The 13103-nt window shown below is 30.5% G+C and overlaps 2 protein-coding genes across 2 annotated transcripts in view; both read right to left on the bottom strand.

The window, feature by feature from the left end:
• The window catches only part of LOC101491603 (uncharacterized), a 10572-nt gene extending 9221 nt beyond the window's left edge, over positions 1-1351 (bottom strand). The window contains exons 1-3 of the mRNA XM_004507037.4: positions 883-1351; positions 744-811; positions 414-497 (exon numbers count right to left, since the gene is read on the bottom strand). Coding sequence (XP_004507094.1) covers positions 414-497; positions 744-811; positions 883-1243 — 513 coding nt within the window. The 5' untranslated portion in view covers positions 1244-1351. The remainder of the gene's footprint in view (positions 1-413; positions 498-743; positions 812-882) is intronic.
• Positions 1352-3564: 2213 nt separating this feature from the next.
• On the bottom strand, positions 3565-7660 carry LOC101491281 (uncharacterized). Its single transcript, XM_004507036.4, has 10 exons — positions 7284-7660; positions 7125-7199; positions 6976-7029; positions 6611-6689; positions 6397-6524; positions 6157-6240; positions 5625-5708; positions 5194-5345; positions 4600-4750; positions 3565-4502 (listed from the first exon to the last, which is right to left on the bottom strand). The coding sequence occupies exons 1-10, from the start codon at positions 7596-7598 to the stop codon at positions 4170-4172; spliced, it is 1455 nt and encodes a 484-aa protein (XP_004507093.1). The 5' UTR covers positions 7599-7660; the 3' UTR covers positions 3565-4169.
• Positions 7661-13103: the final 5443 nt, after the last annotated feature.

Here is a 13103-nt window from a genome sequence, read left to right as displayed (position 1 = left end):
CCCTACAATTCAAGCAAAAACTAAACAACTTTCATAAGGAATCAATTTCACCATGTCAAAATTTCCAAATGTTTATTACTCCAAAACAGGAAAGAATCAACAACAACAACAAGCCTTATCTCACTAAGTAGTGCGGCTACAAGGGTCAAATGACGCCATAACTCTTTCAATCATATCTATTTCCAGCTCATTAATCTCTAAATCTTTCCTAATAGTTTCTCTTGTAGTTTTCCTAGGTCTTCCTCTGCCTATGTTAGCATTGTTATTCATAGCCAGTCCCAAGCCCGGATAAAAGGAGAGGGTTGTGTTAGGTAGTCGACAGCCAACGTAAAACTTCGTCGAACCTCTATGGCATGAATCAAAACAGGAAAGAATCAATGAGAAAAAATAAAGCTAGAAGCAACATTCAATACCCCAACGAGACGATTAAATAATGCTGACTTTCCAACGTTCGGCCTTCCAACAATAGCAATCCTTGGGAGAAGATTGTCAGGGATCTGCCATTCAAAATAGACGACAGTTCAGCAAATGACCCTAATTTATTTCAATCTCTTTGAAAAAATTATATATAGAATTCAAGTTCTAACTAGTTACAAACCAAAATTGGTTGCCTCAACTTTTTGGTGAAGATATGATATCAAATTATCAATTATACTATCATGTTTTGCCACTTAGCACATGCAATTTATCAGAGTATATCACGAATTATTTTCATATTGAATAGAGTTGAACAGTATACTAACAATTTTTTTCTTCTGTTTACTCCTCTTGGAGGTTTTAGCTGTTTCCTTGACATCACTTTTCTCATCATCTAAAATCATCAAACACCAAAAAATGATTATTGAAGAATGCAAATATAAGGGAAAACTCAAAAAAACTCACCGATACTCAAAACGCGAGATAGAGAGTTTGAATACTCCAGGACAACATCCTTTGCTTCTTGCTCGAGCGTGACGACATCAATTTCGTCATCATCGTCGGAATAATTGACGTGGTGGTCCAATTCGTCTGGTAGTTCATCGTCATCGACAGTGCCTGATAATTCACCGGTGCTAAATTGTGGGACGGAGCGGGAGATGCTCCGGCGAGCGAGTGAAATGGATTTTGTGTGAGAAAGCGCGGAGAGAATTGAAGTGGAAAAAGGAAGAGTGTTGTGAGATGAGAAAATGGGGTTTGGGGTTTTAGCGACGGTAAAGTAAGAGATGGGGGTGGGAAAATGATGTAACTGAGAAAGATAAGCCATTGGTGATGAAATGAAAGTGAAGTAAAAAAATATCTCAAATTGTGAGGGTTGAGCATTTGGCGGGTTTTATCTCTTGCATTCTGATTCTAGTTTGGCTTTTCCACACTCCATAGGATCATGCTCCTCTAAGCTAAGTCACTTTAAAAAATAAAAACAAGTAATATTAATTATTACATAAGTCAAATTATTCACTTTAGAGTTAAATTTTACTACATTTCATTGTTAACAGGTTTGTGTGAGTTTGTTTCAATAAAAATATGAGTAATGTTAACAAACAATTTTTGAATTGCAAATCTCATTTGTTTATGATTATTACCAACTTTCAATTTTTTTTTCTCTACCTTTAGATTATTAACAAGTAATATAACAAGAATACAATCACAAAGTTTGATCACGTGGTAACATTGTTGGAACAAATTATAAAGAAAATTAAAATCTAAATTCACACGATACAAGATCAGAATGATGAGAATAAAAACTTTTTTTATTCCACTTGCTTAATTTGCTTACATATACATTGCCTTTTATAGCTTTTAACAAACTAAACTTTGTTCTAACTAACTGTCGAGTCAGCTCTAACTAACTAATTTTGAATTACATCATATTTCTCAACACGCCTCCTTAATTCATATTTGTTAGTGACATCATTCCAAACATTCTTCTAAGTTCTTCAAATTTGCGCTTATTCAGTGGTTTAGGTAGCACATCTGCCACTTGAACTTCTATTTTGCAATGCATCAACTGCAACTTTTCTTTGTTAACTTGATCACGCAAAAAATGAAACTTGGTTTCAATGTGCTTGCTTCTTCCATGTGCTACAGGATTTTTTCGCCAAATCTATCGTAGATATGTTGTCTACTAACAGCTTTATTCTATTTGCTCCATTTAAACCAATTTCATCAAGTAACATTTTCAACCATGTTGCTTGACAAGCTACCAAGGTTGCAGCCACATACTCAGTTTCAGATGAGGACAATGCAACCACACTTTCCTTCTTAGAACACCCAGATATTGGTACTTTTTCACACATGAACACATATCCACTGTGCTTTTCATGTCATCTTTGTCTCCACTCTAGTCCGAATCTAAATATCTATAAACTTATACATTTGTATTATCAGAATTTCCATGAAATAGTATTCCAAAATCTTGTGTTCCTTTGATGTATCTAAGTATTCTTTTTGTTGCAACTAGATCAGAAGCTCTTGGCTTGTCCATGAACCTACTTATCAGCCTAACACCATATGCCTCCAGTATCTACTGGAGTTGTTACTGGTTTACACTCAACCATATTAAACCTTTTCAGAAACTCCATATCCAAAAAATATGATAGCGAGTCTAAGTCTGTCATTTCAAACCCTGACATCATATTCTTCTTAAACTCATAGATTTTCTTCTCGTTACAAGTAAATCATCAACATAACTGGATAAGTACCACCTCCACACAGTCCCACTACCAATTGAGCCCTGGAGTGTTACACAATTCTTTTATAGGTATTTGACGTTTTTTTACAACATTTTTTCTTATTTGATTCCAGATATTGATTTTGTTGTTATGCATGGAAATATCAATTTCCAACAACAACAAAAAAAAGTTAATTTATTGATTATCTAAATCTAAATACTTCAAAAAGAATTTAATTGACAAGTTAGATATAAAAGTGAAACCAACACAACTTGCAAGTGACAATCTAACCTAATAATGACACCGAATCAGCCCATATTAGGTGGTCCAACTTGATAGGACCATTTTGACATTTTTCTCTCCCTTTTTCTATCATTTCTATATATTATTCTTCATTTTCTTATTCTCTCCTTGGATGACTGCCCTCCCCTCTCTTTTCTTTTATCTATTGAGAAAAATAAATCAAATCTTATAAGTCAACTTTATAGGGACAGAGTGTTGCTCAAATCCTATTACAATACCCTAGTTTATCTGAATTTATTAATGAATTATTTATGGTATCTATGCATTAAATTCAATAGTCTTGAGGCACAATGAGGTGTATTTGGAGAAAACTAATGCATTCCCCGTATCTCTAATCACTCTAATAGAAATCAAACCACCATATTAAGAGAAGTTTTTAATTGCTGACACAATGTGATGGTAGATTATTCATAATTTGATCATGAAATAAACATGAAATTGATGGATCGAAGCCAAGGCTTTCAAATGAGTGAATTTCTTTTCTCTCCTCAAGTCTTTCTAAAAGTTTCATATTTTTGTTTGAATTAGTCAATCCAAAAATGTATTTCCAAATTGGTCGATCCAAACACATATTTGAGCACATAGGAAAAAGGGAGAAGAAACACCCTTCAAATGATGCTATGCAAGTTTACTTTGTACATGCCATGTTATTATTATTATTATTTTCTTTTTGCGTTGATTGAATCCAAATCAAGAAATTATTCATCCCAATAACTCATGGGTAGAGAAACACATGAGGTATGTTGCCAATAAAGTAACTTCTTTCGGAGTTAGATTCTCTCCATCCATCTCCTTACATCTCCCTTCCTTCTACACTCTCATAAATTCTACTTCTCTGACTTATTCTCTTTCTGTTCTGTTTATTTTCTCACTTTCACTTGGTATAGAGGATCCATTTGCCCTTCAAACCAATATGCCTGTTACATATTTAATTTAAAACACCGAATAATGGAGGATCTTACTTTCCTATCTACCTTGCATTTGCCATTTAAGTAGCATCCCTCCAACAGAAAAATACTTATTCTCTAAAGAAATCTTCCCAGCGCCTGACAGAGACGAGTACCAAACGTCTTTTTACATATGTGGACAATTACATGTATATGTAAGCCCGTGTCTGCCAATTTTTTGAAGCTGATCAAAGGGAATATGGAAACTGCATTCATCTGACAAGCCGACATGTTTGGTTCTGTGGCAGCAACTCTAGAATTTCTTACTCCCTTATGATGCTTTGGTTGCCAATTCTGTGGAATCACACACTTCCTGAGGGTTATCTGGTTTGACTTTTATCTTAACTGGATTCCCGATCTTTGATTTATCTTCCATTCTTGCAATTTCTAAAGCTTTTGTGCATACTGGAAAACCTTGATCGTCCCAGGACTCCAAAATCACACCAGAACCAATGCATGTTCTTCCCTCATAGAAGGCTGTAAACTGCCCAGCTGCTAGGCCTTGATCATCTTCAGATATACGGACAACAGCAGAGTCAATTGGGTTTTCTCCTTCAAGCTCCATTTGTAAGCTACAATCATAGAACCCAGGACCATGTCTCACCTGAAAAGGTTAAGATACTAAAACTTCAAGTACTGTAAATATGGAAAACATTTTTAATAATGGGGAAGAGAAGTTGATATTCAAGATATCCATCCACCTTGCAGCGAAGCTGACTTGTCTGGCTAGGGGGCAACCCACTAAGCCATTTTAAAGAGCCAACACGGAATACACGCCTTCTTTTGTCAATGGAAAAGTAGTTTCTGGACACAAAAACTACATTGTTTTTAACATCCTTCTCAACAACATACCTGCATTAAGATGGCAAAAGGGGCATTTTTTTCACAAATGAATGAACAAAGTTAAGAATTACATTATAGACAAGTAACATAGATTCAAATTTATATATGCACCTACATGATAGAAACCAACAGGTATCATTATAGAAAAAATGGGGAAGAATTTCCTTGACTACATAATAATGGCAACTCATTGAGGGTCTGCCCATGTCCCAATGTCAAAAGACCCTAAATCACTCAATTAACAAGATGCCTACTCTCCAACCTCTCCTTCCGATTTATCAGCGACAAGGCTTATTTATTTCCTCTATCTAACCTATTAAGTAACAGTAACAGATCTATCAGTCAAATGTGGATCTATCTATCTTCAACATAAAACGGAGTGTATGCCATGTGATAGGAAATTCATCAGATAAATACAATGAATGCCAGAAAGAAATCGAGAGGGTACAAACCATGGACCTCCAGGTAGGCGTAGACCCTGGCGTTGACCAATAGTATAAAACCAGAAGCCCCGATGTTTGCCAAGGAAATCTCCTGTCTCGGCTTCCAGTATGATACCTTCTTTCTCCCCAATATGTCTTGCAACAAATTCACTGAATTTTATCTATTATGACACAAAGATAAAATTACAAAATAAAATCATCTTCAAGATTTAATTCAAAAATCAAAATATTTATATAACTTCGAATAAAATGATGGCATTGAAGTTTAGAAAATTATAGAATAGTAATAATATTTTATAGTGGATATTGCCATAAGTGTCATTTTATCTTTATCAGCCTCTTTTAAAACTGTTTGGAAAATCAAGAGTATTTATGATGAACCGTATATTTGTCAAACATTAAAATCGATGGGAAATAAAAGATGTGTTCACCACTAATACCTTGCCCAAAAAGCATATTCCCTGGGAATCCTTTCTGTCTTTATTTGGTAGATCAAATTTTGTGGCAAGCCTGCGGACTTCATCCTGCAGATGATGTGGCAGGAGACGAAGTTAGAGTGAAAGTTTCTCCATAACATCATGTAGGGCTATGCTATAATAAAACCTTAATAAGAACCTCACACAGAACATCTTGTTGGCCTTTATGCTTGGTTACTTCAAAATAATTTCCAGATTTCAACCTCAAGCTAAAATTAAGGACGCTCAGCTTGTTTAAAAATGTATTCAGAAAATATATTGCCCAAGTACTTATTCCAGACCTCACAAAAAATTGGACAGCAAGTGATGTTTTAAATAAAGAAAACAATGCCAGTCACAAGGCAACAACAAAATTCAATCCCAAATAACAACTATAGGAACTAAGTATTCTCAATTCACACTGTTTGAATTCTCTTGCTAGCATCATAAAATGACTAAACCACCGACAAGGTTAAATGAAATCTCAGCATTGAAAACAGAACTAGTCACAACAAACCTTGGGAATACAACCAAGTGGAAAAAGAAGTTGCTTCAGCTGGGACTGTGATAAGTGTGAAAGGAAGTAAGTTTGATCCTTTACCTAAAATTTCAAACCACATTAGAAACTAATATATAAGAGCATCCAACATTGTTTTTGTGACTAATAAACAGGCAATCATGTAACCACAAAAGTATAACCTACAACAAAAATGCATATAAGTTCTTGTAACCACAAAAGTAATTCTCATATCCATACCATGTCTTGTGATAGTTCTAGAGTGGAAGGCCCATCCATCTGATCCGCAGATGGGTGGATAACATTTGCATAATGCCCAGAGGCAACATAGTCAAAACCCATATCACTAATTGCATCCAAAAATGCACCTAACATTAAAAACATTTGATTAATAAAATAGGAAAAAAAAACTAAATAGTTACAAAGCAGTTAGATTGGATTGAATGCATCATACCAAACTTTATTCTAGTATTGCAAAGAACATCCGGATTTGGAGTTCGACCACACTGATACTCTTCAATGATGTAAGAAACCTGATAAACAGTTCAATAAGTTAAATATGAGGCAGAGCCACAGTGGCTGATGCCTATATAATACCGACACTTTAAATTAATGGCGACAGAATTGGAGACTAACACGACACTTATAAAAATTACTATCGGTGTCGATGTTTCACAGGCTGATGCAATACACTGATATTGCAAGTAGAACGTATTCGTTAACTTAAAAGTCTAGTTATGTCAAAAACTTAAAAGTCTAGTAAAATGCTATTAGTTGAGTTTATAGGGATAAATAGTAGCTGAAGGGGGTCTTGCATACCACGTTTTTCCAGTATTCATCAGTCAAATGAACAACTTCTAACGGTACTTCAACCTGAAAATAAAGAAATAAATACAAACACCGTTTAAAATTTACACCAGTAATGTGATAACATCGCATAAAACAAGGATGTGAAAAATAAATACTACCTGATTGCAAACGTCTTTTGCATACTTTAAATCATCTTCCCAAGGACATTCAGACCAGAAGTTCTCAAAGTCTTCCTACAGAAAATCAAGGAAACCAATTTCATTGCAATAATATGAAAACAGAAAACGGTTAATGGATGCAAAAGAAGGAAAACATACTTGGAACCATATTTTGAGGTAGAAAGCGGTGCAAGAATGGCCGGCAGCGTGGAGTAGTCGGAGAGCAACGCTGCTGTCGACGCCTCCGCTGATAAGGACGGCAACTCGGAGTGGGTTGTGAGGCATGGAACAGCGGAGGTATGGGTCCAATTGGCCATTGATAGAAGGTGAAGTTTGCAGAGAAGCGGAACAGAAGAGCTTGGAGGTGGGGAATAGAAGATTAGGGTTTAGAGTGTGGAGGTTTTGGCGTGTGAAACGAGTTAGAGGGAGGGAAGATAGTGGCTTCCAATTCCATCGCACGGCCACCCTCAGCATCTTTCGTGTCTCACTCTCATCCGTTTACGATTACGACATAAACACTGCTACTTACTTCATCTTTTGCTTCAAATTTTGTGATAAAATAAATGAATAAATAAAAATTAAAAATATTTAAGAAAAGATAACAAGTGTCTTTGTACATCTAATATATATTGTCCAATTACACTTATTCTATATATACAATTAAAATTAGGGATATTTAAGTTTGAAATACTTCTTTATCTAATATATTAACTATTAATCAATGTATTTTTTATTATCTAATGTATTACTAAATTAGAGATAAATATTTGTTATTGATAAATATAAAAATTATACAATAAATATTATCATTTATAAAGAATAGAGATAGATATTTATCATTGATACATAAAAAATATGAGTCACATACTTTTCATTGATAAATTTTTTAAAAATTGGATAAATATTTATCATCGGTAAATATAAATAAATAAAAAACAAATAAATATATGTTATTGATACATAAAAAATACAGGATACATATTTGTCATTAATAAATTTAAAATATTATAACATGAATATTTATCACTCATAAATATATAAAAAACACAGGAAAAATATTTATCATTAATAAATAAAAAATACGGAACACATATTTGCCACTTATAAATATTAAAAAACACATAAAAAAATATGTCGTTGATATATAAAAACAACATGAGACAAGTATTTATCATTGATAAATATATAAAAAATACAAGACAAATATTTATTATCGATAAAAGTATAAAAATACATTACACAAATATTTGTCACCAAAAAATATTATAAAATACATAATAAATATTTGTTAAACACACAGAGAACAATTATAATATACTAACTATAATTTTTTACATATTAATATAAAAAATAATACAAATATTTGTCATTGATACATACAAAAATAAGAGAGACATATTTATCAATGATAAATATAAAACAAAACATGAGATAAATATTGATCACAGTTAAATATAGATAAACTTGATATACATATTTATAATTTATAAATATAAAATAACACATGATAAATATATGTCATTGATACATTAAATATATGAAATATATATTTGTCACTGATAAATATAAAAAAAATACGAGATAAATAGTTAACACCGATAAATATAAAATACACGAGGTAAATATTAAGAAAACACAACAAATATATGTTTTTATATGCATAAAAAATATATGACTCATATTTTTCAATAATAAATATATAAAAAAAAAACATCAACAAAAATATTTGTCATTGATACATGAAAACTTCACGGGACAAATATTTCTTAGTAATAAATATAAAAAATACAAAACAAATATTTATCACCAATAAAATATAATAAAATATGACACAAATATTTGTCACTGATAAATATAATAAAAACCACACAGAATAAATATTTATCATTGATAAATAATAAATATTTGTTTATACAAAAAAATTCAGGACAAATATTTTTTATCAATAAATATAAAAAAAAAATGCGAGACAACTATTTGTCTTTAATACATAAAAAAAACATATATTTGTCATTGATCAATTTTTTAAAAAAACACAAAATGATATTTATGATTGATACATAAAAAAAATACAAAACAAATATTCATCTTTAATAAATATAACAAAAACACATAACAAATGATACCTATTTATTTTATATTTTTATTTTTATTTTTATATCTTCTAGATAAAACTCATAATAATTATAAGATATTAATTATAATTTATTATTAAAATTATATACGACATAAATTAGTACAATTATAATACACTCAATACAAAAAATATACATAAGATGCATCTATAGCATATAGTTTATAGCTGTTAAGCTAGTCAAAATGTTAGATAAAACTAGTGGTTTAATTAATTTAAAAAGGTAAAATGAAATTCTTAATTAAAAATAAATTTTATCAGTGTTTAAAGTATTTTAAAAATAGTAATTTAAAATTTATCAATCTGATTTATTTTTTATTTATTCATCTATGTTATTTATTTAAAATTAAAATAAATAAATAAATTATCTACTTTAAAAAATTATTTATTTTAAAATTTAAAGTATAATAAAAAATTATTTATTAATGATATATTTTTTATTTAACTAGTTTATTTATTTTAAATTATAATAAACAAATTATTTTAAATTATTTTCTTGAAATTATTATTTATTAAAATCATTTAAAATTATATAAATTATTTATTTAAAATTATAATAAATAAATTATAAAAAGTAAAAGATGATTTTAGTTACAGTAATACATATAAAATTAAAAGAAAAAAATGATAATCTATATACTATGTGATTAACGTGGCATTAATAAAAATATAAAAAGACATTTTTGATAGACACGTTAATTTTATTATAAGCGCCATAGTTGGGTGGCATTATATTTATAATTTTCGAAGTTGGATCTAGAAGTCTTCTTCCACGCGTGTACTCACAAGTGTATTTGCCATAACAAATAACAAACGTGGATCACAATCAGAGACCAATAACCTCTAACCCACATAGTACTTTATAGACAAGAGTAGACATGTTAAACAAAGGAATAAGACTTCTATAAAAAGTTATGAGACGTGTTTTTATTTATTTAAATCTTTTGATTAAAAAAATAAATACAGGAGGTTGCAAGTTTATTAGAAATATAAATGTTATTACAAGGACTTAATTTCACTTTTTTTTTTAAATACAAGGACTTAATTTGTGCAATTGAAATTATTGAGATTAAAACTTCAACCATCAAATTATTTACACGGGATTTTTTGTCATCTCTTACTAATGTATCTTCGGTTAGACCCTCACTCGTAGTATTAAAATTAACGTAGATGTCTTATTAAAAACTTAGATGGTCAATTTATTGAGGGAATCTAATGTTTTATTCAAATATTTGGTCATGTCATGTAGTTTAGGCAGAACTTTAAACTCTTCATTTAAGTATTAAATGTGTTGAAGGTGTATCTCTTCGGTAAGTTATATTTCAAATGAATTCTAAAGTAATAGTTGATATAGATAACTTCAAAAGGATTCATATTCATTTTCTTTATGAGATTATTTATTTCTTTTCCGATTAACAAATTAGAGAACTTTCATTATGTCCTTACAAGTAATTCAATTGGTGAACTAATGAACATCAAATGAGTTTTTAAAAAAAATGTCAAATTTAAATCTAAGAAACTAACATAATAACTCTGTATTCAAAATTACACTTCTTTAAACATATTTAGGAAATTTGGTTTGTCAAATGAGCAATTTGGTTTGTCAAATGAGCAATTTGGTTTGTTATGCACTCTGTTGTTCTATAAAATAAAATAAAACTATATATTTAGGAAATGTAACAAAGCATATATTAAAGAGACAACCTGCGAGTGATGAGGGTAGCAGTGAGCAATCTACTCTGACAACAACTAAACTTCAACAAAAGACTCATAAACAAAAGGTGGATCAGTGGGAGCAGAGGTTTGAGAGGCTTATGTTTGATAATAATTGGAAGACATCATTACTTGAACTTGAAGGTGATGATGATATATATGTATGATTCATTGCATTGCTTAGTTTCATTCTTAATCAAATACTATTATCTTTCTTTTTATGTTATGGACAAATTTATGGTGTCACTGCTTCTAAACTAATTGCAACTACTTTCTGTACAAAGTTTAGGCCTAATTGTAATATGAATGACTTGATATTTGATACTGTAGAGTACTTTACTGTTTGATTTTCACTTTGAATAAGTACAAAAAAATAGATAATTTATATATACAAAATTATTAGAGACAACATCAAATTTGGGTGTTTATGATATGAACATAATAACTAAAGCTTTTAGAAAGAAGAGAAAATTTGAAACAATTTTTTATATTCTCAATTTTTTATTTTTGAACTGTAATAATTAAAGAGTTGAAAGCCATAGAGGAGAGTGGTACAGCAGAGGATTAAGGCCTCTCCCTAAAATTTACGTGGAAGTGTAATGTATTTCATATAAGTGTAAAACACTCATACTACTGATTTGTGAATTAATTTATTATTATACTTGCCTAGCTATCACAATTTTCTATGTCAATTTAGTTGCTCTTTTCTAAAACGTTCACTGAATCATATGGCCACTTACTTTACATAGTTCGTTAATATGGTGGTTGCACTTTCTTAATTTATTGATAAGTTTATTTTGGAAAGTTGTTGTTGGTAGGACCCCTCTTATCTAACTAAAGTCATGCTTGCTTACTTATGAGGTAATCAACATGAATAAGAATAGAGCTTAACTTTGGCAATAGAACATGCAGTACAGAGAAAGCATAGAAAAGTTGAAGTCTTTGTAATTTGGATGTTTTATGACTAATTTTATCTAGCTAGCTAGTATTATCCAAAGATGTACGTATATGTGAATGTTTGTTCTTTCTTGTTTCCATGGCTCTACATTAATATACTTTTCTACCTTTTATTATTTTATTGATTAAAGATGCATTTTGAAGCAACTTCAAGCATTAGTCAATTCTTATGATGTGTATTTATATGAAGGTTTAGGATTTGTGGACACGAATCCTTACACATATTCTCTAGAGACTAAAGTATTTACTAAATTTGTGATTAATCATTATATTATTTGAAGTCAAAGCAATATGATGTGTTGTTAACGACATGAATTGGATCTCTTAGGTGGCCAAATGGTACTTCTTTTTCTTCCCTTTTGAACTTTTTTTTCTACCTACACCCAAGTAAATATTTGTCACAAATCGCTATTATTTCACAAACAAATCATTTCAATACACTTCGCCGTTTAATGGCGACTAATCTCTGTAAAAAATATGTGGATTTTCTCCTCCCAGTCAAATTTTGTCCATACAGAAAAGTCAGAAATCAAACTCTATCTATCTATTTAAAGTGTCTTGAGTCTTTTACAACTCGGACCAATCACGTATAGTACAGAGACATGATTTTAATTAGGACATAATGTATCATATCCATCCTTTCCCTCTAGCCCACTTGGTCCCTCTTGAGGGATGCCAATTTATGAAATTGATGGCTTCTTTTAACTTTTCCTTGTACTATCTTGTAACTTTTTGACAATCCATCTAGCTTTTCTGAGTCTGTAGAATGTAAGGAAGCTATAATGAGAAAGAAGACTCAAATAATAAAGAACTAATAGTGACTATATAGAAAGGACATCCATTATCCATACTCAAATTGAATCCCCCTTTTACTAGTGCAGAAGTTAGTTAATTTACTTTATTCCTCATTAAAGTTATTGTCAGTTTTTTTGTTACATTAACCAACTTATTAGTGCTTAAACATGTTAGACAGAAGTGGAGGGTCTTTTATGGCTCTTTCAATTTTCTATAATGCACTTCAGAGAAGTGTTTAAGCTTACATTCACCACTTTAACTACCATACATAAAAGTCCTCTCTATGCAACATGTTTTCTATGAGTTGATTTTAAAATAAAGAAAATAATTTTATGCTCACTACAAGATATAATCATAAGTACGTCAGCAGAATGTATTAA

This window comes from Cicer arietinum, chromosome 6 (assembly GCF_000331145.2).
Source record: "Cicer arietinum cultivar CDC Frontier isolate Library 1 chromosome 6, Cicar.CDCFrontier_v2.0, whole genome shotgun sequence".
NCBI classification, from domain to species: Eukaryota; Viridiplantae; Streptophyta; class Magnoliopsida; order Fabales; family Fabaceae; genus Cicer; species Cicer arietinum.
The sequence above is the reverse complement of the archived record's forward strand: the minus strand, read 5'-3'. Positions and strand labels throughout refer to the sequence as shown.

Excerpts from the sequence above, each read along its gene's own strand:
- LOC101491281 (XM_004507036.4), bottom strand. The coding sequence starts at position 7,598 with ATGCTGAGGGTGGCCGTGCGATGGAATTGGAAGCCACTATCTTCCCTC. Across the intron at positions 7,030-7,124 it reads CAAAAGACGTTTGCAATCAG|GTTGAAGTACCGTTAGAAGT; the intron begins GTAGTATTTATT and ends CTTTATTTTCAG. Across the intron at positions 4,503-4,599 it reads CAAGTCAGCTTCGCTGCAAG|GTGAGACATGGTCCTGGGTT; the intron begins GTGGATGGATAT and ends TAACCTTTTCAG.